The sequence below is a fragment of the Bos indicus x Bos taurus genome, chromosome 3 (assembly GCF_003369695.1).
Source record: "Bos indicus x Bos taurus breed Angus x Brahman F1 hybrid chromosome 3, Bos_hybrid_MaternalHap_v2.0, whole genome shotgun sequence".
Taxonomy (NCBI): Eukaryota; Metazoa; Chordata; class Mammalia; order Artiodactyla; family Bovidae; genus Bos; species Bos indicus x Bos taurus.
In genome coordinates this window covers 100377764-100404885 of record NC_040078.1, presented here as the reverse complement: position 1 = coordinate 100404885, position 27122 = coordinate 100377764, and the positions used below count along the sequence as shown (strand labels likewise).

Below are 27122 nucleotides of genomic sequence, written 5' to 3'. Positions count from 1 at the left end.
GTTCACTCAGACTCACGTCCATCGAGTCAGCAATGCCATCTAGCCATCTCATCCTCTGCCGTCCCCTTCTCCTCCTGCCTCCAATCCCTCCCAGCATCAGAGTCTTTTCCAGTGAGTCAACTCTTCGCATGAGGTGGCCAAAGTACTGGAGTTTCAGCTTTAGCATCATTCCTTCCAAAGAAATCCCAGGGCTGATGTCCTTCAGAATGGACTGGTTAGATCTCCTTGCAGTCCAGGGACTCTCAAGGGTCTTCTCCAACACCACAGTTCAAAAGCATCAATTCTTCGGTGCTCAGCCTTCTTCACAGTCCAACTGTCACATCCATACATGACCACTGGAAAAACCATAGCCTTGACTACACGGACCTTTGTTGGCAAAGTAATGTCTCTGCTTTTGAATATGCTATCTAGGTTGGACATAACTTTCCTTCCAAGGAGTAAGCGTCTTTTAATTTCGTGGCTGCAGTCGCCATCTGCAGTGATTTTGGAGCCCCCCAAAATAAAGTCTGACACTGTTTCCACTGTTTCCCCATCTATTTCCCATGAAGTGATGGGACCGGATGCCATGATCTTCGTTTTCTGAATGTTGAGCTTTAAGCCAACTTTTTCACTCTCCTCTTTCACTTTCATCAAGAGGCTTTTTAGTTCCTCTTCACTTTCTGCCAGAAGGGTGGTGTCATCTGCATATTTGAGGTTATTGATATTTCTCCCAGCAATCTTGATTCCAGCTTGTGTTTCTTCCAGTCCAGCGTTTCTCATGATGTACTCTGCATATAAGTTAAATAAACAGGGTGACAATATACAGCCTTGACGAACTCCTTTTCCTATTTGGAACCAGTCTGTTGTTCCATGTCCAGTTCTAACTGTTGCTTCCTGACCTGCATACACATTTCTCAAGAGGCAGATCAGGTGGTTTGGTATTCCCATCTCTTTCAGAATTTTCCACAGTTTATTGTGATCCACACAGTCAAAGGCTTTGGCATAGTCAATAAAGCAGAATTAGATGTTTTTCTGGAACTCTCTTGCTTTTTCGATGATCCAGCGGATGTTGGCAATTTGATCTCTGGTTCCTCTGCCTTTTCTAAAACCAGCTTGAACATCAGGAAGTTCACGGTTCACATATTGCTGAAGCCTGGCTTGGAGAATTTTGAGCATTACTTTACTAGCGTGTGAGATGACTGCAATTGTGCGGTAGTCTGAGCATTCTTTGGCATTGCCTTTCTTTGGGATTGGAATGAAAACTGACCTTTTCCAGTCCTGTGGCCACTGCTGAGTTTTCCAAATTTGCTGGCATATTGAGTGCAGCACTTTCACAGCATCATCTTTCAGGATTTGAAATAGCTCAACTGGAATTCCATCACCTCCAATAGCTTTGTTCGTAGTGATGCTTTCTAAGGCCCACTTGACTTCACATTCCAGGATGTCTGGCTCTAGGTCAGTGACCACACCATCGTGATTATCTGGGTTGTGAAGATCTTTTTTGTACAGTTCTTCTGTGTATTCTTGCCATCTCTTCTTAATATCTTCTGCTTCTGTTAGGTCCATACCATTTCTGTCCTTTATCGAGCCCATCTTTGCATGAAATGTTCCTTTGGTATCTCTGATTTTCTTGAAGAGATCCCTAGTCTTTCCCATTCTGTTGTTTTCCTCTATTTCTTTGCACTGATCGCTCAGGGAGGCTTTCTTATCTCTTCTTGCTATTCTTTGGAACTCTGCATTCAGATGCTTATATCTTTCCTTTTCTTCTTTGCTTTTCGCTTCTCTTCTTTTCACAGCTATTTGTAAGGCCTCCCCAGACAGCCATTTTGCATTTTTGCTTTTCTTTTCTATGGGAATGGTCTTGATCCCTGTCTCCTGTACAATGTCACGAACCTCATCCCATAGTTCATCAGGCACTCTATTAGATCTAGGCCCTTAAATCTATTTCTCACTTCCACTGTATAATCATAAGGGATTTGATTTAGGTCATACCTGAATGGTCTAGTGGTTTCCCCTACTTTCTTCAATTTCAGTCTGAATTTGGCAATAGGGAGTTCATGGTCTGAGCCACAGTCAGCTCCTGGTCTTGTTTTTGCTGACTGTATAGAGCTTCTCCATCTTTGGTTGCAAAGAATATAATCAATCTGATTTTGGTGTTGACCATCTGGTGATGTCCATGTATAGAGTCTTCTCTTGTGTTGTTGGAAGAGGGTGTTTGTTATGACCAGTGCATTTTCTTGGCAAAACTCTATTAGTCTTTGCCCTGCTTCATTCCGTATTCCAAGGCCAAATTTTCCTGTTACTCCAGGTGTTTCTTGACTTCCTACTTTTGCATTCCAGTCCCCTGTAATGAAAAGGACATCTTTTTTGGGTGTTAGTTCTAAAAGGTCTTGTAGGTCTTCATAGAACCGTTCAACTTCAGCTTCTTCAGCATTACTGGTTGGGGCATAGACTTGGATTACTGTGATATTGAATGGTTTACCTTGGAAACGAACAGAGGTCATTCTGTCGTTTTTGAGATTGCATCCAAGTACTGCATTTTGGACTCTTTTGTTGACCATGATGGCCACTCCATTTCTTCTGAGGGATTCCTGCCCGCAGTAGTAGATATAATGGTCATCTGAGTTAAATTCACCCATTCCAGTCCATTTTAGTTCGCTGATTCCTAGAATGTCGAGATTCACTCTTGCCATCTCTTGTTTGACCACTTCCAATTTGCCTTGATTCATGGACCTGACATTCCAGGTTCCTATGCAATATTGCTCTTTACAGCATCAGACCTTGCTTCTATCACCAGTCACATCCACAACTGGGTATTGTTTTTGCTTTGGCTCCATCCCTTCTTTCTGGAGTTATTTCTCCACTGATCTCCAGTAGCATATTGGGCACCTACCAACCTAGGGAGTTTCTCTTTCAGTATCCTATCATTTTGCCTTTTCATACTGTTCATGGGGTTCTCAAGGCAAGAATACTGAAGTGGTTTGCCATTCCCTTCTCCAGTGGACTACATTCTGTCAAATCTCTCCACCATGACCCGCCTGCCTTGGGTTGCCCCACGGGCATGGCTTAGTTTCATTGAGTTAGACAAGGCTGTGGTCCTAGTGTGATTAGATTGACTAGTTTTCTGTGAGTATGGTTTCAGTGTGTTTGCCCTCTGATGCCCTCTTGCAACACCTACTACAAACATACAAACAGTCTGGTTTTTGCAGATTGACACTTTGACTCCTTCGGCCCCTAGCCAGACTTGTGCTGAGTCCAGGGATCAGCTTGAGATGAAAGCTTAAAATCTTTTCAGTCTTTCCTGAGCATGCATTTCACCCTGGGCTTTCTAATTTACTTTATATACACAGGTGTTTGTTATTACCCTAATTTCCCGAAGAAACTCTCCCTTTTCCTGCCCAGATCTCAGGTAGTCAATTGTATGTCTCATTGCTAATCCTGTGCCCAGGTGGCTGTGGGTGTTTGGGTCACCTTACAGGGTTTTAAGCAGTGCTTGCTGCTTTTCCCCGTTGAGAAGATTCCAAGTTAGGTGAAATAGAGAGGAGTTCCTTGTGTCAGTCCTCCAGGTACCCCTAGATGAGTTAGAACAGATGTTAATAATTTACAAGTGATATCTACTCTGGTCCTTCTGGTACCAGGGGCCAGGGTCCCACTCTGGGATCCCAACTGATGTCTTCACTATTGCCTCCACATCAATGAATGAGTAGGGTGAGGGCAACTAAAAATGCCACAAAGCTTTCCTGCCATTTTTAGGTTGACTTCTTGATTCAGTTCTCATGGTTGTTGTAAATCTTCTATTTTCCAGAGTCTGACAGAAGTGGTTCTGACAGTTTCTGCCTGTTTTTCAGGCAGAAAAACTTTGGGGTTTCTTTGGGGTAATTTTAGGTTGGGAACTGTCTGCTCCACCATTTTGCCTATGTTGTCTTTGACTTGAATTTAATTTTTATCTCCCTAACGATGAACGATGTTGAGAATGGTTTCATTTGCCATATTTGCTTTTTCTTTGCTGAAATGTCTATTAGGTTTCTTGCTCATTTTTTTTTTTATTGGCTTGTTACTGAATGTTTTCTCAGATATGTTTTGCAAATATTTTTCCTCCTGTGTGATTTGTTTTCACTTTTTAAACAGTATCTTTGGAAGAATAGTTTTTAAATTTGATGACGTCTGTAAATTTGTTCTTTTTTAAACTTATGCTTTGCTGTGTTATCTAAGAATGCTATCTAACTCAAAGTATAAAAATTTTACTCTTGTATTTTCTTTTGAAGTTTTATACTTTTAGATTTTATAGTTAGATTTATAATCCATTTACAGTTATTTTTCATACATTGTCTTTGATATGCCTGAGGTATGGGTCAAAATACTTTTCTATATATTTTTTGTATATGCGCATCAAGCAAAGGTTTTAATAGGGATTAAGAGAATGTACTTTGATTAGTGTGGCGCCTGGGTTTGACTCTTGGCAGGGTAGGTCAGGAAGAATCTGTCACAGGATATGGACTTCTCTTCACCTATTAAATTACCATTCATATGGGATAAGACAACTTGTGTTTCAAGCCCAGGTTTTTAGCCTGATAGACACGTTTTTAGTGTGTAGACTTCTGTTTTTTAGCTGTGAATCATTTGATCACTTCTAATCCTGTTCTTGTGTGTGTGTGTGTTAGTAGCTCAGTCGTGTCTGACTCTTTGCAACCCCACAGACTGTTGCCCACCAGACTTTTCTGTCTATGGAATTCTCCAGGCAAGAACTCTGGAGTGGATTGCCATTCCCTTCTCCAGAAGATCTTCCCGACCCAGGGATTGAACCCTGATCTCCTGCATCACAGGCAGATTCTTTACTGTTTGAGCTACAGGGAAGTCAAGGAAGAAGTCCTATCTTTAAAGCATAATATAGTATAAACACAACACTAGCCTTGTGTATAGTTAAAGTTGTATCATCTTTCAGCTAACTTGTACATCTTATACATCTTATACAAGCTAACTTGTATAAAGTTAGCTTGAGATTTGCTTTAGTATTATGGGGGACGGAGATAGTTCTGACCGAGAGAGGGAGGACTCTATGAGGACTCAAGAGAAAGCAATAAGCTCTAGAGTTGGGAGAGCATGTAGAGATTTTGTAGTCAGGCAGTTTTCAACCTTTTATTTTATAGTTGAAATTTACATGTCATATAGTAGGTATGTTATTGTTACAGTGTTGCTACAATAGATAAATACAAATTATGTGTAATTTCTGGCATGCAAGCTGTAATTCTGCCTTTTAAAAAATCTCACATAAGAAACAACATTGTAACATAAGTGAACCGACTGTATTGTAGTATTTACCAGGAACTTGCTTTCATTTAATTAAGAGTATACTGATTGAGTACTTTAAACCAATTTCAAGTAATTTGTGACACAATTCTCAGTTGATCAACATGTGTGTGTGTTGGTGGAATCATACTGAAAGTTTTTGTTTAGTTTGGTGGTTCTCAAACTTTAGTGTGCTTTGGACTTACCTAGAGGGCCTGTTAAAACACAGATTGCTGGTCCCCTCCCTGAGATTTTCCAATTTAGTAAATCTGGGGTGGGGCTCTAGAATTTGCATTTCTAACAAGTTCACTGCTGATGCTGATGTTCCTGGTCTGGGGACCACATTTTCAGGATCACAGCTTAGGCCAACTTTCACCTTACTTTTTCAGTATTCTAGGGGCAGAGTTTGTCCTTTTTAAGATAGCCTATTCACTGTTAGACAGTTCTTCCTATAATTAAACCTACTTCTCCTTTTGTTATTTTTGTCCAGTATTTCTAGTTCTGGCCTGTGAGGTAAGAAGTTTACTCTTCCTGTAACAGAAGAAAGCCCTCATGTAGTTGAAGAAAGTTATTCATGTCTCCTTTATTTAATTTCTTTCATGTTAAGCATTTATAGTTTCCTAATAGTTATTGTTTCTTGATTTCCTACTTTTGCATTCCAGTCCCCTGTAATGGAAAGGACATCTTTTTTGGGTGTTAGTTCTAAAAGGTCTTGTAGGTCTTCATAGAACCGTTCAACTTCAGCTTCTTCAGCGTTACTGGTGGGGGCATAGGCTTGGATTACTGTGATATTGAATGGTTTGCCTTGGAAACAAACAGAGATCATTCTGTCGTTTTTGAGATTGCATCCAAGTACTGCATTTCGGACTCTTTTGTTGACCACGATGGCTACTCCATTTCTTCTAAGGGATTCCTGCCCGCAGTAGTGGATATAATGGTCATCTGAGTTAAATTCACCCATTCCAGTCCATTTTAGTTCACTGATTCCTAGAATGTTGACGTTCACTCTTGCCATCTCCTGTTTGACCACTTCCAATTTGCCTTGATTCATGGACCTGACATTCCAGGTTCCTATGCAATATTGCTCTTTACAGCATCGGACCTTGCTTCTATCACCAGTCACATCCACAACTGGGTATTGTTTTTGCTTTGGCTCCATCCCTTCATTCTTTCTGGAGTTATTTCTCCACTGATCTCCAGTAGCATATTGGGCACCTACCGACCTGGGGAGTTCCTCTTTCAGTATCCTATCATTTTGCCTTTTCATACTGTTCATGGGGTTCTCAAGGCAAGAATACTGAAGTGGTTTGCCATTATGGACCTAACAGAAGCGGAAGATATTAAGAAGAGGTGGCAAGAATACACAGAAGAACTGTACAAAAAAGATCTTCACGACCCAGATAACCACGATGGTGTGATCACTGACCTAGAGCCAAACATCCTGGAATGTGAAGTCAAGTGGGCCTTAGAAGGCATCACTACAAACAAAGCTAGTGGAGGTGATGGAATTCCAGTTGAGCTATTTCAAATCCTGAAAGATGATGCTGTGAAAGTGCTGCACTCAATATGCCAGCAAATTTGGAAAACTCAGCAGTGGCCACAGGACTGGAAAAGGTCAGTTTTCATTCCAATCCCAAAGAAAGGCAATGCCAAAGAATGCTCAGACTACCGCACAATTGCAGTCATCTCACACGCTAGTAAAGTAATGCTCAAAATTCTCCAAGCCAGGCTTCAGCAATATGTGAACCGTGAACTTCCTGATGTTCAAGCTGGTTTTAGAAAAGGCAGAGGAACCAGAGATCAAATTGCCAACATCCGCTGGATCATCGAAAAAGCAAGAGAGTTCCAGAAAAACATCTAATTCTGCTTTATTGACTATGCCAAAGCCTTTGACTGTGTGGATCACAATAAACTGTGGAAAATTCTGAAAGAGATGGGAATACCAGACCACCTGACCTGCCTCTTGAGAAATGTGTATGCAGGTCAGGAAGCAACAGTTAGAACTGGACATGGAACAACAGACTGGTTCCAAATAGGAAAAGGAGTTCGTCAAGGCTGTATATTGTCACCCTGTTTATTTAACTTATACGCAGAGTACATCATGAGAAACGCTGGACTGGAAGAAACACAAGCTGGAATCAAGATTGCTGGGAGAAATATCAATAACCTCAGATATGCACATGACACCACCCTTCTGGCAGAAAGTGAAGAGGAACTAAAAAGCCTCTTGATGAAAGTGAAAGAGGAGAGTGAAAAAGTTGGCTTAAAACTCAACATTCAGAAAACGAAGATCATGGTATCTGGTCCCATCACTTCATGGGAAATAGATGGGGAAAACAGTGGAAACAGCATCAGACTTTATTTTTTTGGGCTCCAAAATCACTGCAGATGGTGACTGCAGCCATGAAATTAAAAGACACTTACTCCTTGGAAGGAAAGTTATGTCCAACCTAGATAGCATATTCAAAAGCAGAGACATTACTTTGCCAACAAAGGTCCGTGTAGTCAAGGCTATGGTTTTTCCAGTGGTCACGTATGGATGTGAGAGTTGGACTGTGAAGAAAGCTGAGCACCGAAGAATTGATGCTTTTGAACTGTGGTGTTGGAGAAGACTCTTGAGAGTCCCTTGGCCTGCAAGGAGATGTAACCAGTCCATTCTGAAGGAGATCAGTCCTGGATGTTCTTTGGAAGGAATGATGCTAAAGCTGAAACTCCAGTACTTTGGCCACCTCATGCGAAGAGTTGACTCATTGGAAAAGACTCTGATGCTGTGAGGAATTGGGGGCAGGAGGAAAAGGGGACGACAGAGGATGAGATGGCTGGATGGCATCACCAACTCGATGGACGTGAGTTTGAGTGAACTCAGGGAGTTGATGATGGACAGAGGGGCCTGGTGTGCTGCAATTCATGGGGTCTCAAAGAGTCGGACACAACTGAGCGACTGAACTGAACTGAATAGTTATTGTAAGAATACTGTAATATGTAGTTACGTTAATACTGCCATAACAGTGTTTTATTTGTAACCTTGTTTCTCTCCCTGTATTTTCTGGGATACTATCCAGGCCAGAATCCTGGAAGTCATCCTAGGTTCCTTCCCCTCCTTAACTCCTTATTTTGCCAAAGAATCATTTGATTGTAGAAATGCTAGGAACCAGATAGAAATTTGATCCAGTTTAAGCAGAAGGGGGCAGCTTAAGGGTACAGTAATATGCTATTGAACCTGCAAAACATGTGATTTGGCTGGATCTCTCATAAGTGACTAGAAATGGGAACTAGAAAATTGCAAGAAGTAAGTTAGTTTGGAAGTTATATTATAGAAAGTAAGTTCCTCTTCCCATGTCCCTTTTCTTTCTCTCTTAGACTGTGTGTTTTATTTGCTGCATTTCCTTTTCTTGTCTTTTAATAAATTCTTCAGTAAATCCAATAATGTTCTACTGTTTTTAAAAGTCCAGTCTAAATACCATATGTACAATAGATAGACAGTGGGAATTTGCTATATGACCCAGGGAACTCATACCAGGGCTCTCTAACAGCCTCGAAGGGTGGGAAGGATTGGGAGGTGGGAGGGAGGTTCAAGAAGGAGGGGACATGTATACCTATGGCTGATTCATGTTGTTGTATGGCAGAAACCAACACAATATTGTAAGGCAATTATCCTTCAATTAAAAAGAAATAAGTCCAGTCTAGCTAGCTGAGCAAGAGAAGCAAGGTACAGAATAGTTCATGAAGAGTGATCTCTTTATGTACTCAACTCTGTTCGAAGCCTGGATAGTAATTATCCTGGGGAGATAGTGTAGTGACTGAAAGGGAGCACAGGGGGCTTTCTGGAAAGTGCTTGGTTATGTTTCTTTTTTTTCTTTTTAAATCTTGATGGTGGTTACATGGATATGTTTAACTTGCAAAAGTTCTTTAAGTTATATGCTTAGTTATATGTACTTTTATGAAATGAGTAATATACTAAAGTTAAAAGGATGTCCTGGTTTAAAAGTTAAATTTCATTTCCCATTTAATTAACATTTCCTTCCCTTTGCAAAGTTTTGATAGGAGAGACTTGGAATAAGAAGGTGCATAATCTGCTTTCATTTTTCCTCTCCTCTGACTTCTTTTCTTTGGTACGTTATAGGGAATAGGGAGATTGAACAGGATATGCCTTTCTTTTAACTGATGCTGATCTAGTCCTGTTGGTTGTCAGTCCTTTTGTGCCTAAGACTAACTGTTCATCCATACAGTGAAACAGGCATCCAAGTGCTGGCTCTGTCTTGTTGCTCATTTGTAAGTTATTTGAGGAGTATTTTCCTTTCCATTTTGCCTTCATATAGGATATTCCTTCACCTTGGTATCTTGTAAGGCCTCCTCACTTCCCTCCACCCACAGCTGCTTGCTGGAGTGTTGCCTCTGTGAATGGCCAGCCCTTTTGGATGGGTTACGAGCTTTAGTGCCCAAACCCTGATTTCTTCATGGTTTCTACTTGATGCATAAGTACTGTTTCATCCTTGTCACACCACTTGGTGGTAATATAGGCTGCTGCCTTGACGCTTTCTCTTTTTGCACTGACTTCTTCCAGCTCCCCTTTCTTCCTGCTCATTCCTGATGCAGTTGCCTGGACACATCAATTGCTTCATGGTTGTTGTTGTTTAGTCGCTCAGTCGTGTCCAACTCTTTGTGACCCCGTGGACTACAGCACTCCAGGTCTCCCTGTGTCTCACCATCTCCTGGAGTTCACCCAAGTTCATGGCTATTGAATTGGTGATGCTATCCAACCTTATCCTCTGCTGCCCTCTTCTTTTGCCTTCAGTCTTTCCCAGCATCAGGGTCTTTTTCAATGCTACCAGTAATGGTACAGTGCCTCACTATCCCCCATATTCTTTTATCCATTTACTACCAATTTAAAAAATACTTTCTTCTCGGGACTTTCCTGGTGGTTCAGTGGTTGGGACTTTGCACTCTCACTGCTGAGGGCCCAGGTTCGATCCCTGGTCAGGGAACTAAAATCCTACAAGCAGCGCAGTGTGACAAAAAACAAAACAACAACAAGCAAGAAAACAACTTTTCCCCCTTCCTCTTCAGCTGTTTTTCATCAACCTCACTCTTTTTATGCTGGGGTATTTGTCAATTATATTCTGGATAGCCACTACCAACGAGTATTTGTGCTTTCCTGCATGTGAACCCATCTGTCACAGTATGTGAGACCAGAGGCTTTTAAAAAAATCTTTTCTCCAGGAGGTAGACGTTTCTCTATTTCCTGTGGCTTTTAGTATTGCTGTGGTACTAGGTACTTGTGTCTTGTTTTTAAAATGGCAGGTAATGTACATTTCAATTATTTCTCTTCATGCTTCTCATTTTTTTTTTGTACTGTCCAGGTCCGATTGATGTGCTGCTTATCTCTATTTGTTGTAGCTTCCTTTATTGAAATGTAAAAGATAGGCCTCATTTGCCTTTTTTAAAAATAATATTTTCTCATCTAATGCTACTAATTAGGTGGGTGTTTGCTTTAGAATGTCTGCATCTTGATGATGCTTACTGGTGAGGAGGAAGTGGCATTGGGATGGAGTGGGATGGGCTAGACTAAAGGCAAAGGGAAGGCAGGCACTTCATATTGTCTGTATTGCCTCCTTTGTACTATTATACTTTTTCATTGAAAACATATATTTAGCTCCTATTATAGAAACATAAGGTCTTCCCTCATGGCTCAGATGTGAAGAATCCTCCTGCAAAGTGGGAGACCTGGGTTCAATCCCTAGGTCAGGAAGATCCCCTGGAGGAGGGCCTGGCTACCCATTCCAGTATTCTTGCCTGGAGAATTATACACATATGTATTACAGACATACAAAGAAGGCTCTGAGTTTTACTTAAGCATTAATTGAATGTTAGGGATATTTATAACTTTGTGTGACAGGTATTTTATTATTTATGATTTTTAAAAAACTGAAATATGCTTTTCTTTACTGGATATAATGTGACTAAAAGGAGAAAAGTAAATAAACATAAGTAGACATGTACTCATTATGAATAATATATCCTGTCAAAGTGCCTTATTGTGTCACCTTGAAATCTCATCCCCTACTTTTCCTTTGGGATTTTGTAATCAATGTCTCACATCATTCATGGCATACCGAAACAGTTGTCACTAAGAAATTTGTTTCTGGCTTCAGCTGTTCAATAGGAAGTATAAAATGTTGGCACTTTTTAACTGTAATGAATGTTGTAGAGATGTTTAAATATAAAGTTCTTACACTTTCAGAAAAACGTTAAAGTTTTATGTGTTTTACTTTTTTTTTTCCTTTGCAGGATGTGGTAACTGGACGTAGTCCCCTGCTCTTCAGGAAGCTCAGTAATCCTGACATATTTTCATCCACTGGAAAAGCTAAACTTCAACGACAACTTAGTCAGGATGACTGTAAGTTACGGAGAGGAAGCCTGGCCAGTTCTTTGTCAGGTAAGGATCTAATTTTTTTTTTTTTAAGAGTTTTGGGACTGTGTTGTCAATGTTTAAGGGTGTATTAACTTGGCATCTTGACAGCTTCTTCTGTGGTAACAGTCTTCTGTAGAACACTTGTGAGTAAGGCTGTCTTCCTTTGCTGTTTCCTCATTGCATCTCTTAATCCTAACCTCATAAACCTGCTAGATATTTCTTGATTGACCATTATTACTGGTTATTCCCTTTCAATATAATTTTTGCTCTGTGTTTATTTCTTCAGACTTCACAAACTTTGCTACTTCTTTTCTTTTCTATTTCTGAAATCCATTCCAAAGGCCATAATGTCTCCCTACCTCTTCCATAGAAAAGTCTTAAAAGATTCAAAAGGAACAATTAATACAAGGAAGTCATGCCTAAATAGAAAGCAATTAAAACATGGCATGGTTTTAAGCAGTCAATAGAGTATGAAAAAAGAATCTATTTGACTTTAGTTGAAGAAGGAAAAGTAATCTTATTACATTCCTTGGCCTATAGTGAAGAGTATCAGTTTCTTTTTACTTTTGCTCCTTTTCAGGGCTGTTCCTTTGGTTTTCTCTTCTCACTCCTCTATTGAGATTTTTATTTTGTCTGTCATGTTTTAATCACACAGAGCTGTTTCTTGTTTGTCTCTTTTTCCATAGTGTTCTGCTCTTCTTTCAAGGATGTGTTTTATCTTCTCATTCCCTATGAGTAAATAGATTTTTACTTTTTTAATTAAAATTTTCGTTAAGCTTTCTTTTTTTTGGCTCGCTGCGTCTTCATTGTGGCACACGGGGTCTTCCCTAGTTGCAGAGCACAGGCTGTACAGGACGTAGACTCTCTCTAGTTGTGGCATGGGCTTAGTTACCCTGTGGCACATGGGGTCCTAGTTCCCTGACCAGGAGTCAAACCCAGGCCCCCTGTAGTGAGAGTGTGAGTCCTAACCACTGGGCTGCCAGGGAATTCCCTCTTTATTCTCATTTAATGGAGTTTCCAGGGGGACAGAAGATACAAATATGTGGTCATTCAACCATTTTTAACTGGGAATATTTCTTAAAAATAGGCTCTTGAAATCATTTTAAGAATAATTATTAGAATTTTTAAAAAGTTTTTTTCCTTGAGTTATTTGTTTACTAAAGGGCTAGTTGCTCTATTTGTTCATATTGTTCCTTTTGTTTTAAACTATTTGTGTTCCTCTAATTCTTGACACTTCTTGGTAAGCTTCAAGCCCTTACTAGTATATGTCCATACGGGTTTCGTCTGCTGTTGTGTAAGTCTCTTTCCCCATTAGGCACTTATTTTGAAGAGAGATAGGATTGTGATAGTAGCCTTTGGATATGTAGATGGGAAGTTAACAAACTAATTTTCCTTTAGGTTATATAGCTACACATCTATAGGCAAATCTCCTGGAGAGCTTGGCAACATTTGCAGAAGGAAGAAAAGAAACTAGGCAGGCTCTACTCCAGGCTTGTGGAGGTTTTGAATAGAGAACCAGTATTATTTTTTGTGGAGGGTTTTATGGAAAGACTTCTCATTAAAGCATGCATTTGAGAGCAGACTTGAGAGAAAGCTAGATTTTTTTTTTTTTAATTTTGTTTCTGATGAAAAATGTAAAATATACCAGTTATAAAAAATTTGAGTGCAGTAACATGCTTCATGTCAAAGTTGAAAATCTTTACTTTCTTCTCTTTTCCCTCCCTCCAAACCATTTATATATACTCCATTATATTTAAATATACATTTAAAATTTTATGTAAGTATATAAACTTTATTTTAAAAATAAAAATTGAGATCATATGCTATATACTTCCTTTTTGCTATTTTCACTCAACTGAGAACATTGAACATTTTCTCCTGGCTGCAATGTTGAGCTGCCTCATTATTTTTAATGGGTTCAGTATGTCATTATGTGGAGATATTATAATTTCTTTAATTTGTAGTGATCATTTATTTTATCCCTCATTTTATTATAGTGAGAGCATTGCTAGGGTTAACTTTCTGGTCTACTTTTTTTTTTCCTTTGCATTCCTACAAATGGAATGCTATGTCCAGGCTTACTCAAATTATAATTATAATAGGTTTTGCTAAATTGCCCTCCAAATAAGTTCCGTCACATTTTGTTTGCAGTAAAAGGGTATGTTACAGCAAAAAAAAAAAAAAAAAAAAAAACCCAACCTACTTTTTGCTCATACCTCTTTATAAGAGTGGTTACTTCTCTGACGAATAGAATTTTGTAGGAAGAAGAAGAGTTTTTAAGTAAATTGGTGATCAAGTTAAAGCCAGGTGAATATGCAGGGCAGAATATTGAAATTGAATGAGTGAATGGGTTTGGAAAAAGTAGAAAGAGATGAGGCCAGGGAGATAATATGGATTTATGGAGGATCTTTTTAGAGTTTTAAAAATGTAACTTAGGACTTCCCCGTCAGTCCAGTGGTTAAAACTCTGTGATTCCCCTGCAGGGGGTGTGGGTTCAGTCTCTGGTCAGGGACCTAAGATCTCGCATGCCACATGGTGCTGCCAAATAAAAACAACAAACCAAAAAAACAAAACTAAAAAAACAACAAAAAGTGTGGCTTAATTGTTTAAACAGTAGGGAGTCATGAGAAGGGGATGACATGACCATATTTGTTTTGATTAGATCACTAACACCGATGTGAAGAATGGTGTGAGGGAAGGGATTGAAATAGGACTTGAACCTCAGCTAGAAAGTCATTGCAGTTCTAGGTGCTCAGTCTTTATAAATGACTTTCTTGCAGTCTTTCAGTAGGATTAAGGCATTCAATCAACCTGGACTGAACACATGGAATCTGGCAAGAGCAGCATAGATTCAGTGTTTGTCTTCTGGAAACCTAAGGGCTAAACTTGTCTAGGAGAAGCTTCCAGCTCCACTGTTACCACATTGAGTTGATGAGAAACTAGGTAGGATGGAAGGGACTGGAAAACTAGTGGCCTTCTAGGTTGGGTCTTAGGTTGGAACAAGCCTGTTAGGTTGGAAGCTGGGCCCTGGCATGGTGGTGGATATTACAGAGAATTTAAAATCATCCACTCAGTTCAGTATTCCACTTGGATTTCTCACCACCGCCAACATAGGTGGAATTTTTTAGAGGGCTGCAGATCCTAAAATGGATGTGGAGGGGCTTCACTTTGTTTTGGATCAATGTACTTTTAATCCATTTGCTGTCATTGTATTTTTTTCATTTTGTTAATTAATAATTTGTTAATTTTCCAAACGTTGTGTTTGAAGGCAAGCAGCTGCTCCCCTTGTCCGGCAGTGCACACAGCAGCGTGGGACAGGTGACTTGGCAGTCTTCAGGAGAAGCGTCCAACCTGGTGCGGATGAGGAATCAGTCCCTCGGACAGTCTGCGCCTTCTCTTACCGCTGGCTTGGTAAGTGTTAGTACAGATGCTCCCTTGCTCTGTGAACAGATCCTTGGTTGTCATTTGTCATTACCACAGCTATTATTTTTCCTTTAGGGTTTGGCTAGATTAATTTCTCAAAGCAAACAACGGAAAAGAATGGAATTTAATAGACTATATTCTGAATGCTCTCTCATGCTGTCACTGGTACTGACTATGTAATGCGAGTCAATAAAAAGATTCAGTATGATTTGAACCTTAATGGATAAATTTCCTGAGAAAGAGCTTTGTTATGGAAATGATTCTAAATCTTGTGAAGTTGTGTTGCTTCTGTATATAGCTCTGTGGTATACATATTTAGTACGTGTGGATAGGGAACATGTTTTACACAGAGTAGGCAGGCACTTCAGTATATATTAAGTGAAAGAATGAACCTCTTCTTTGTCTAGCTTTGTATAGTAGACAGGACCTAACATGTTAAGCTGTATAGTCTGGGCAGGTTGTTTTCTGCCTATTGTTGCATCTTGTACCCTTTTACCCTCAGTGGCCCTGCCTATTTACTTAGGGAATCCATTGACTTTCTGTTGATCTCAACCCTCTTCCCTCTATCTGTAAGACAAGGCAGACTAGTAATTTGCAGGATATGATAACAGAAGCTTGTTCCCATTAAGATAAGTTCATCTACTCTTTGGGACCATAAATCTTTTGGGTTGGCATAAAGGGAGTAGAAAGCTTTGTCCATTTGTTCATCCAAGAAAGTGGGGATGGGGGAAGAAGTCTGCTTATAGCAGGTGGGAAGTTAGTTTTTGGATCAAAAGATTTCTTGATATGACCTGAGGTTTGTGATTTTAGGCTACAGGGATAATTGGCATCATTTGTGGAACTTCCCCAACTTTTTATTTTGAAAATATCAAACTTGTATAAAAATGGAAAGAATGGCAATTAAACTTACTTAGATTGACCAATTTGGTTGTAACTTTATATTTTGTCACATTTGTTTTATCTGTGTGTATATGTATATATTTTTTCCCCTGAAGATTTCAAAGCAAGTAACAAACATTATGCTATCGCACCCTCAAGTATATTTCCTAAAATCAAGGGACAGTCTCCTAAATAACCACAATATATAACGGACCCTTGAACAACAGGGATTTGAACTGAGTGGGCCTAATTATATATGGATTTTTTTCCCATTAATACTACCAGATCCGTGGTTGGTTGAATCCTGGAATGCAGAACTGTGGATAGGGAGGACCAGCTATAAATTTATACTTGGATTTTCCACTGCATGGGGATGGGGAGGGATTGGGAGATGTCAGCACCTCTAACCCTTGTGTTGTTCAAGAGTCATCTATATTACCAGATCTGAGAAGTTTAACATAAATTTAATTTAAAAAAATTCAGATTTCTCCGCTTGTTTTCAACATGTCTATTAAAGCCCCACCTCTCTCCTCTTTTAACCTCTGGAACTTAAAAAAATCCATGCACCATTGTAGAGATTTTGATCCAGTGGGTCTGGAGTGGTCCCAGGCATCCGTATTTGCTTTAAATACACTCTTTTGAGAACTGCTGCCATTAAGGTAAAGCTGAATGTTTCATTTTAAGGTGGTTTGTTGCAGAGGAAATTACTGGACTGAGTTTGCTGAATTCCTAGCCTAACAATTGAAGTAGAATATTCCTGAATTAATTTTTTTTTAAAAAAAAGCTTATTGAAGTATAATTTACATATGATAAAATTACTCATTTAAACTGTACAATTCAGTGATTTTTAGTATATTCATAGATGCAGCCATCACTGCAGTCGGTTTTAGAATATATTCATCATATCAGGAAGAATTCTTAGACCCTTTAGTTATCACCTTATTTTCATCTCTGTCTGCTGCTACTGCTGCTAAGTTGCTTCAGCTGTGTCCGACTCTGTGCGACCCCATAGATGGCAGCCCACCAGGCTCCGCCATCCTTGGGATTCTCCAGGCAAGAACACTGGAGTGGGTTGCCATTTCCTTCTCCAATGCATGAAAGTGAAAAGTGAAAATGAAGTCACTCAGTCGTCTTGGACTCTTAACGACCCCATGGACTGCAGCCCACCAGGCTCCTCTGTCCATGGGATTTTCCAGGCAAGAGTACTGGAGTGGGGTGCCATTGCCTAATATACTTTCTGCCTCCATAGATTTACCTATTCTATCCATTTCATATAAATTGAATCCTATATGTGGCCTTTTGTAATTGGCTTCTTCCATTAAAATGATGTTTTTAAGGTTCCTCCATTGTGTAGCATGTATTATGTCACTCCTTTTTACCGCTGAATAATATTCTATTGTATGAATATACCTTATTTTATCTGTTTGTCAGTTGATTGACATTTGGGTTGTTTTTTCCTTTAGACTATTATGAATAATGAACATTTGTTTACAGCGTTCATATGGACAGTTTTCATTTTTCTTGGGAGTGGAATTACTTGGTCTTATGATAACTGTTTAAATGCAGCAGTGTTTGATAAACTGCAGTGTATGATGATTTTGGTTTCTTCACATCTTCATCAGCATTTGCTATTGTCTGTCTTGATTTTAGTCATCCTAGTGATTCTGAAGTGATATCTGTGGTTTTGATTTGTGTTTTCCTAATGACAGTAAGCATCCTTTTATGTGATTATCGGCCCTTTGTATATCTTTTGAAGAAATGTGTATTCAGACTCTTTGCTCATTTGAAAAATTGGGTTATTTGTCTTTTTATGGGTGTGTAAAATAATTACTTCTCTAGAACTGAATCTAGTTATGTCTTTCCTCCCAGGGATCTGCCTTTTGTTTCCTCTTGTGCTTTTCTTCCTCAGCAATTTACTTACTTATGGTAACCTCAGGCTAGTTCCTCCTTTTCCATTCTCGTAATCAAGGATTTCCAGTTGCATATTTTATGTTTGATGGCACATTTGATAGTTAGTGTTGAATACTTTCCTTGCTTTGACTTACTGTACACTGAATATACCTTGATGCCACCCCAGCTTCTGTGGCATTTCTAAAAAAGTCTGTCCTATAATGTATCCTTGTTGTTAATAGAATCATGGCCATATACAGCCCACAGATCCATATATAGTCTGCAGACCCATATACAGTCCACAGACCCAGCCTCCAGAGAATTTTTGGGTCTACAAGATTCACATATAACAAAAAACCAATTTAAAAGTAATAAGACAACATTTAATAGAATAAGGAACTAAGGGGACAGGAATTGTCTTAGGTGTAATGATTGGGGAGATAATTTGCAGGAGGTTAGATTTGACCAGAGTCTGGAGAACAATTAGCCAAAAGCCTGAGTGTAGCAACTATTTTCATTTTGAAGCCATCTGGGTGATTGTGTTTGTGAGATTTTTGGACTTCTCTCTCATTTCCTAGTATCTATTGAGAGGATTTCTCTGAATGTCCATTTTCCCTATATATGTAGAAACTATGATTCCAATTAGTGGTTTCTAAAGCATGTATAAAAAGAATCATCCAATCATATTACTATATTGTATGTTCCTAGGGATAGGGAAAAACTTCGATGGCATCTTGTCCAAGATTAGTTATTCATCTTAAAATATATGCATGGTTCGATCCCTTGTTTGTGAAGATTCCTTAGAGAAGAAAATGGCAACTCCCTCCAGTATTCTTGCCTGAAAAATCCCACAGACAGAGGAACCTGATGGGCTACAGTCCATGGGTTGCAGAGTCGGACATGACTGAGTGTGGCACATATTTGTTCAGGAACTGTTGACCAAAACCTCCCACCTAGGCCAGGCACAATAATATCTGCTTGCCTGAATTGTCTCACAACAGGAGGTTCCCATAAAGAACTCGGTGCTGCTCCCCAAAACTAACCTGGAGAATTTGGGAAGGCCAAAAGGAGGAGGGAGGAGATGGTGTGTCCTGCCAACTGTCCAGAAGCCCTCACACTGGAATCCATCTTGGCTGAGAGAGGCACAGGCCACCAGGAAGGACTCTGAGTCAGAGGAAATTTGGGCCAAGCAAGATGAATGGCCAGAGACAACCCAGAAACTAATCCTGTTACTGTAAAACCTGAGACTGCGAGCCATGTGACAGAGCAGTTCTCCTGGGTTCCCTTACCCTGCTGCTCTCCACCTGGGTGTTCATTCCCAATAAAGTTTTTTGCTTTTTGCCTGCATGTGTCTCCTCAGACAGTTCATTTCCAAGTGTTGGACAAGAGCTCCACTCTTGGGCCCTGGAAGGGGTCCACCTTCCTACAATATATATACATATCCTTATATACTATAAATTATATGATATACATATATACATGTATATGTGTCTTAAGACATATATATATATAAGAATATATATATAATCTTTAAGGTTAATTCCTGCTTTGCTTTCTCATGAATACGCCAAGTAGTATCTGCAACTTTGATCTTTGTCTAAGACTCACTCATCTGTTTATTCTGCCTCTGTGTTCCCCTAAACCAGTTCTTCAGCTGTTAACTAGCACCATGACCCCCCTTCCCTGCCCCGATAGCCCAAAACCAGAGACCTGGAAGTCTATTTTGACTCTTCCTTTCCCTTATTCTCCCCCATCCAATCACCCAGTGAATCCTAGCTCCAAACATTTCTAAGAGGTCTACCTTTTTTCACCTTAGACTTTTTTCACCAGTCTAAGCCACATTTGCAATCTCTTTGATCATTGCTGGGACCTCATTACTGTTAATTCATTCTTTTTCCTTTCTAACCACTCTCCACTCTAAAGTCTATTCTTTCAAAAACAAAATCTGATTTTGGCTATTCTTTTTTCTTTTAGTTTTATCTTCTAAATTTTCATTTAGTTAATATTTATCCAGCATCAATGTTTAAAATATTTCCATAGCTTCCTGTAACAATTATCATAAAATACAATAATCGGTAATTATTGAATGGATGAATTTTCATTGGTATTAGCAAATTGTCAATGAGAAATTGAGACCACAGATGGAAAGATGAGGCTTGGATGATTTTTCTCTGAAATCAGTCTATTGGGTTCAAGTAATTTATACTGAGGTTGACCTAACCCATGAATTGTGCCAGACGTTCAGATTTTAATAGAAGGGCTGTACATACCAGGAATCTAATTGATAGCATTTGACTAATTCTTTCTTTATTGGCAGGCAGGACCTTCACAGGACTGATGCATGCATGCCAAGTTGCTCAGTCATGTCTGACTCTTTGTGACCCCATGGACTGTAGCCCTTTAGGCTCCTCTTTCCATGGAATTCTCCAGGCAAGAATACTGGAGTGGGTTGCCATATCTTTCTCCAGGGAATCTTCCCGACCCACAGATCGAACCCGTGTATCTTGCATCTCCTGCATTAGCAAGCGAATTCTTTACCAACTGTGGTTATAGGAATTGTCATTTACAAAGAATGGCTCTTTCCATCATCGTGTCCCTAGTTGGCATGTAACGTTGTACCCGGTACATAGTAGGCAATGTATAATTATTCATTGAAGGAGTAAAAGACTTTTGGAATACCTTTGCTAGTATTATTGCTGGTTGGATTAACACTTGTTTGAAATATAATGTCCACAAAAGAAGGTTGATTTAATGTGTTGGTACCAGCCTGAAATGATGTCACACAGACCTCTATTCTTATCCTTGTCCTAATTGCCATTTTAATCAATTTCTTGGATAAAGACACTGAAGAAATTACTTATTACATATGCTGATGGCACATTTCCATTGTTGAATGTTAAATTCAGTCAGAGCCTCACAAACAAATGACGGTTCAAGAAGAACCAGCACAATGAGATTTAACAGAGAGAAAAGTAACCTTTGAAAAGCCGAAGCACTGGATTGAAGGACTTACCTGGTGGTACATTGAATAGGAATCTGCCTGCCAATGCAAGGGACACGGATTTGATCTCTGGTCTGAGAAGATTCCATATGCCATGGGCAACTAAAGCCCATGTGCCACAATTGCTGAGCCTGTGCACCGCATTACTGAGCCCATGCTCCAGCTGCAATTGCTGGAGCTTGTGTGCTCTAGAGCCCATGAGCCACAACTAATGAGCCCTGGTCCACAACTACTGAAGCCCACACGTCCTAGAGCCCACAGGCCACAACTGCTGAATCCTTACAGTGGAAGCATGGAATCCTAACCATTGGACAGCCAGGGAGTTTCCTATTATTGTTTTTATTTATTTATTCGGTTGCATTGGGTTTTAGTTGTGGTGCATGAGCTTGGTGGTTGCAGCCCAGCTAAGCATGGGCTAGGTTGCCTCGGCATGTGGGATCTTTGTTCCCAACCCAGGATCAAAACTGGGTCTCCTGACTTGGAAGGTGGATTCTTAACCACTGGATCACCAGGGAAGTCCCTATTATTGTATTCTTAACTTAAGTGTTTCAGCACTTTTTTGAGGTAACATAACTGGGGTGTGCTTTTGAAGTAATTGAGAATCCAAGGGACTTCCCTGGTGGTCCAGTGGTTAAGACTCTGGGCTTCCAGTGCAGGGTTCAGTCCCCTGCCAGGTACGTAAAATCCCATATGCTTCATGGTGTGGCCAAAAAAAGCAGTCCAAGATACTCCTTTCAACCTTTCCCCATGTTTCGTAACTTGTATGATTATTCTTTAATTTTCACACATGGCTTCAAAGAGAAATACCGTAGTTTTCAGATCTGTATGTGGTTGTGTCACCACCACCACCAAAATCATGATACAGATAAAGAAAATCATGGTATGGAAATTTCTGTCACCCTGCAATGTTCCCTTGTGTTCCTTTACAATCAGTTCTTTCCCCTGCCAGCCCTTGGCAAACACTAACCTGCTTTCTGTCACTGTGATTTTTTGTCTTTTCCAGAATTTCTTGTAAATGGAATCATACAGCATGTGATCTTTTGCGTTTGACGTCTTTCACTTAACATAATGGTTTTGAGATTCATCCACCCTGTTTTTGAGCATTGGTAGTTCCTTTTTATTGATGAAACAATTCCATTGGTCTGGGTATATCAGACTGTTTATTCACCAGTTGATGATCATTCGGATTGCTTCTCGTTTTTTGCCTGTTGTGGAGAAAACTGCTATGAAAGTTTGTGTACAAGTATTTGTGTGGACTTATGCTTTCATTTCTGTTGGATAAATACCTACGAATGAGATTCCTGGAATATATGTCAAGTGTCTGGTGTATGTTTATCTAGATGAGAAACTGGCATTTTTGCATTCCCACCAGCAGTTGTTCCACATCCTTTTCAGTACTGGGTATTGTCATTTTAATTTTAGCCATTCTAATGGGTGTGTAGGAATATCTCATTGTAATTTTAATTTGCATATCCCTGATGACCAGTGAGGCTGAAAAGCAATTCAGCCTCATTAGTCATCAGGGATATATATATATAGTGAAGTGAAGTCGCTCAGTCGTGTCCGCCTCTTTGTGACCCCATGGACTCCTCTATCCATGGGATTTTCCAGGCAAGAGTGCTGGAGTGGATTGCCATTTCCTTCTCTAGGGGATCTTCCCGACCCGCATTGCAGGCAGACGTTTTACCATCTGAGCCACCAGGGATATATATGTATATACTTTAAAAAAATGAATTAAGTTTTTATTCAAAATTAAAAGCAGAATTTTAAAGAAGCTTTTATAAATTACATAAAAGAAAGTTAAGAGGGACAATCACAAGTCTGCAAAAATAATTACAAAAGTATCTAAGGCAAAAAAAAAGAACCAGTATCTAAGGCAGCATGAATACAGACCATGTCACAGCATGGTGACCTAACTGTGATATAAATAAGACATAACTAACATTTGCACCAAGACCAGAATTTTTTAAAAAAGAAAAACATAACTTGAGAAGCTTAGTTCCGCTTGAGCTTCACTCAGATCCTTAATGGGTTTACACTATGTCATTGTTTTAAACAAACACATCATGTCAAACTATAAATTACATAGATGTGATTCTTTGAATTACTTGTTCAGATCTTCTGTCCTTTAAAAATTTTAGATTGTTTCTCTTCTTATTATTGAATGTTACGAGTTCTTTGTATATTCTGGATACAAATTATATATCAGTTCAGTTCAGTCGCTCAGTTGTGTCTGACTCTTTGCAACACCATGAACCACAGCACGCCAGGCCTCCCTGTCTATCATCAACTCCTGGAGTCCACCCAAACCCATGTTCACTGAGTTGGTGATACCATCCAACCATCTCATCCTCTGTCGTCCCCTTCTCCTCCTGCCCTCAATCTTTCCCAGCATCAGGGTCTTTTCAAATGAGTCAGCTCTTTGCATCAGGTGGCCAAAGTATTGGAGTTTCAGCTTCAGCATCAATCCTTCCAATGAATATTCAGGACTGATTTCCTTTAGGATGGATTGGTTGGGTCTCCTTGCAGCCCAAGGGACTCTCAAGAGTCTTCTCCAACACCACAATTCAAAAGCATCAATTTTTTGGCACTCAGCTTTCTTTATAGTCCAACTCTCAGATCTGTACATGACCACTGGAAAAACCATTGCCTTGACTAGACAGACCTTTGTTGACAAAGTAATGTCTCTGCTTTTGAATATGCTATCTAGGTTGGTCATAACTTTCCTTCCAAGGAGTAAGCGTCTTTTAATTTCATGGCTGCAGTCACCATCTGCAGTGATTTTGGAGCCCCCCAAAATAAAGTCTGCCACTGTTTCCACTGTTTCCCCATCTATTTCCTATGAAGTGATGGGACTGGATGCCATGATCTTAGTTTTCTGAATATTGAGCTTTAAGCCAACTTTTTCACTCTCTTCTTTCACCTTCATCAAGAGGCTCTTTAGTTCTTCTTCACTTTCTTCCATAAATGCTAAGTATTTCTTCCAGTCTGTGGCTTATGTTTTCATTTTCTTATCACTGTTTTGTACAAAAATCTATATATAAAATTAGGCAAAGATCAACTGTATTTCTGTAACACAATGAAATTGAAATTACTATTTATAATTGCTTACAAATGAAATAATCCACTCCGGTGTTCTTGCCTGGAGAATCCCAGGGACGGCAGGGCCTGATGGGCTGTCGTCTATGGGGTTGCACAGAGTCGGACACGACTGAAGCAACTTAGCAGTAGCAGCAGCACAATTGAAATAAAGAGAAATTTTTAAAAGTTATTTGCAAGACCAGTACATTTTATTTTTTTTTAAGACCAGTACATTTTAAAGTACAAAACATTACTGAGAGAATTTAAAAAAGACTTAAGTGATTGGAAAATATATGTTTATGGATTGGAAGACTCAGTGTCATTAAGATGTAAATTCTCCTATTGATCTATAAATTCAGTGCACTTCCAGTCAAAACCCAAGCAGTATTTTTCAGAAATTTATATTGAAATGGAAAGGGCCTAAAATAACGAAAACGATATTAAAAAAGAAGACCAGAGTTGAAGGAATCATCCCACCTGATTTTATGAGTCTCTATAAAGGAGATCAGTCCTGCGTATTCATCATTGGAAAAACTGATGTTGAAAATGGAACTCCAGTACTTTGGCCATCTGATGCGAAGAGCTGACTCATTTGTAAAGACCCTGATGCTGGGAAAGATTGAGGGCAGGAGGAGAAGGGGACGACAGAGGATGAGATGGCTGGATGGCATCACCGACTCAATGGACATGGGTTTGGGTGCACTCCGGGAGTTGGTGATGGACAGGGAGGCCTGGCGTGTTGCGGTTCATGGGGTCACAAAGAGTCGGACACGACTGAGCGACTGAACTGAACTGAAAGGTACACTAACCGACATTGTGATCTTGGTATAAAGATACACAAATCACTGAAACAGAATAGAAAATGTAGAAATAGACAAATATGCAGGGTAATTTAATGGTAAAAGATAGTCATTCCAACAAATGGTGCTAGAACAGTTTACATGGGGAAAAAAAATGTGCCTTGATCCTTACCCCATGTTATATATAAAAATTAAGTTGAAGTGGGTAATTGACAGTTGTAAGAGCTGAAGTTATAAAGCATATAAAAGAAAAGAGGAGAAAGTCTGTGATTTGGGATGAGGCAAAGGTTTCTCAGGGCACAAAAAGCACAAGCCATAAGAAGGAAAAAGTATGACTTTATCAAGTAGTATAAAATATTGAAGTGTTCAATGTATTAAGAATTATAGGAGTACATGTTTTAAAAAGTGCATTCACTGCCTATTAACTTGAGAATCCCTCCCCTTCCACTCTTGGTTTCTTTCTTTTTTGTAAGAGGAATGTGTTTCTGATGCCACCTAGTGTCTTTTCAAAGGTATGAGAATAAGGTTTCATCAGTTCAGTTCAGTAGCTCAGTCGTGTCTGACTCTTTGCGACCCCATGAACCACAGCACGCCAGGCCTTGGTATTCATCACCAACTCCTGGAGTTTACCCAAACTCATGTCCATCAAGTCGGTGATGCCATCCAACCATCTCATCCTCTGTCATCCCCTTCTCCTGCCCTCAATCTTTCCCAGCATCAGGGTCTTTTCCAGCTCTTCTCATCAGGTGGCCAAAGTATTGGAGTTTCAGCTTCAACATCAGTCCTTCCAATGAATACCCAGGACTGATCTCCTTTAGGATGGACTGGTTGGATCTCCATAAGAGTTTTTAAAATAAAAGTTGGGAAACTTTCATGAGATTTCCACAGAATATTAACAGTCTGATTGCTTGTTCTCAAGAATATTTTTGAGAAGCAAAAGAATAGGCTAATTATCTTACCTGAACAAATTTCGAGCTGAATTTTATAAACATTTTTATATCTTTGTGATAGTTTGTAAAGAATGTAAGATGTACAACTTCAAAAATAGTGGTTTCCATATTTTAAAAAAGCATTTAAAATTTAAAAAATTTTAGATAAATTAGTTGATTGGTTAGGACTATTGGAAGACATCTTATTGAATTTATTAAGAGTTAGAATAAATGACAGTGTTTATGCAAGTATTTCATAAAGAAAAAAGGATTATTAAATCACTAGTTAAAAGTTGTAGCTACAGATTTTGTTCTGTTTTGTTTTTGTTTTAAATTTTTTACAGAAAGTCTTTTAAATTGGACCATTAATGCTGTGTATTGTTGTGTATAAGTGTAACAGTGCTGAGGAAAGATTGAAAGGTGTTGATATTGGCACATTCTGTCATGTAAAGAAAATAGAATTACTGGAGATATTTGAGTTGGAGTAGGCTTCCCTGGTGGCTCAGACAGTAAAGAATCTGCCTACAATGTAGGGGGTGTGGGTTTGATCCCTGGGTCTGGGGAAGATCCCTGGGTTGGGAATATCCCTTGGAGAAGGGAATAGGGAATGGCAACCCACTGCAGTATTCTTACCTGGAGAATTCTATGGAGAGAGGAGCTTGGCAGGGTACAGTTCATGGGGTCTCAACGAGTTGGACATGACTGAGCGACTAATACACACATTTGAGTTGGGGTAGAGAACTAATCTTTACTAGACCTTATACTTGGGTTCTTTTACATATATTATCCTTTATTTTCTCTGGAACATGAATTTTCTTCTTGTAAGGTAGACATAGTTACCTTATTTTATAGGTGAGGAAATTCAGACCTGCAGAGATATATTCATTTGTCCATTCATTCCACAAATATTTATGAGGTACCCACTATGTATCACCACTGTACTGGATGTTGGTAATACAACAGTGAACAATACAAAGTAAAGTACTTCGCTATAGGATAGTGGGTGAATATTAGAATAGGGATTCAAAACTGGGTCTGACTCTCAGGTCTGTTTCAAGACTTGTAGGTAAGTAGAGAGGAAAGTCTTCAGCAAGTTGGAAAATTTGAATTGCATTTTTTTGCTTTGACTTGATACTCTTATTTTCTCAACTATTCAGATACTGAAGATTTTGATCAGGATTACATATAGGTAAAATTTTACTTGATTTTGATTACATAAAAATTTCTCTTTTAAGTTAAAAAGACTTTCTCTTCTTTAGAGTATGCAAATGAAGTTGAAAATGTGTTTAATTTTATCCTACATAAAATGGTTCTGGCTGGAAAAAGAACAGACAAACTATAATAAAGAGATATAGGCAAGATGTGAAATGGCAATATAGACATAGCACCTTTTCCTTGATAATAACCTGGTGCTGTTACCAACCCTAGGCCTGAAAGGGTGA

The 27122-nt window shown here is 39.3% G+C and overlaps 1 protein-coding gene across 4 annotated transcripts in view; it reads left to right on the top strand.

Moving 5' to 3' along the window:
- Nucleotides 1-27122, top strand: part of MAST2 (microtubule associated serine/threonine kinase 2) — a 207100-nt gene that overhangs the window by 15322 nt on the left and 164656 nt on the right. For all 4 annotated transcript variants that reach the window (XM_027537403.1, XM_027537402.1, XM_027537401.1 and 1 more), the window contains exons 2-3: nt 11554-11701; nt 14946-15088. In XM_027537403.1, the coding sequence (XP_027393204.1) occupies nt 11554-11701; nt 14946-15088 (291 nt within the window). The remainder of the gene's footprint in view (nt 1-11553; nt 11702-14945; nt 15089-27122) is intronic.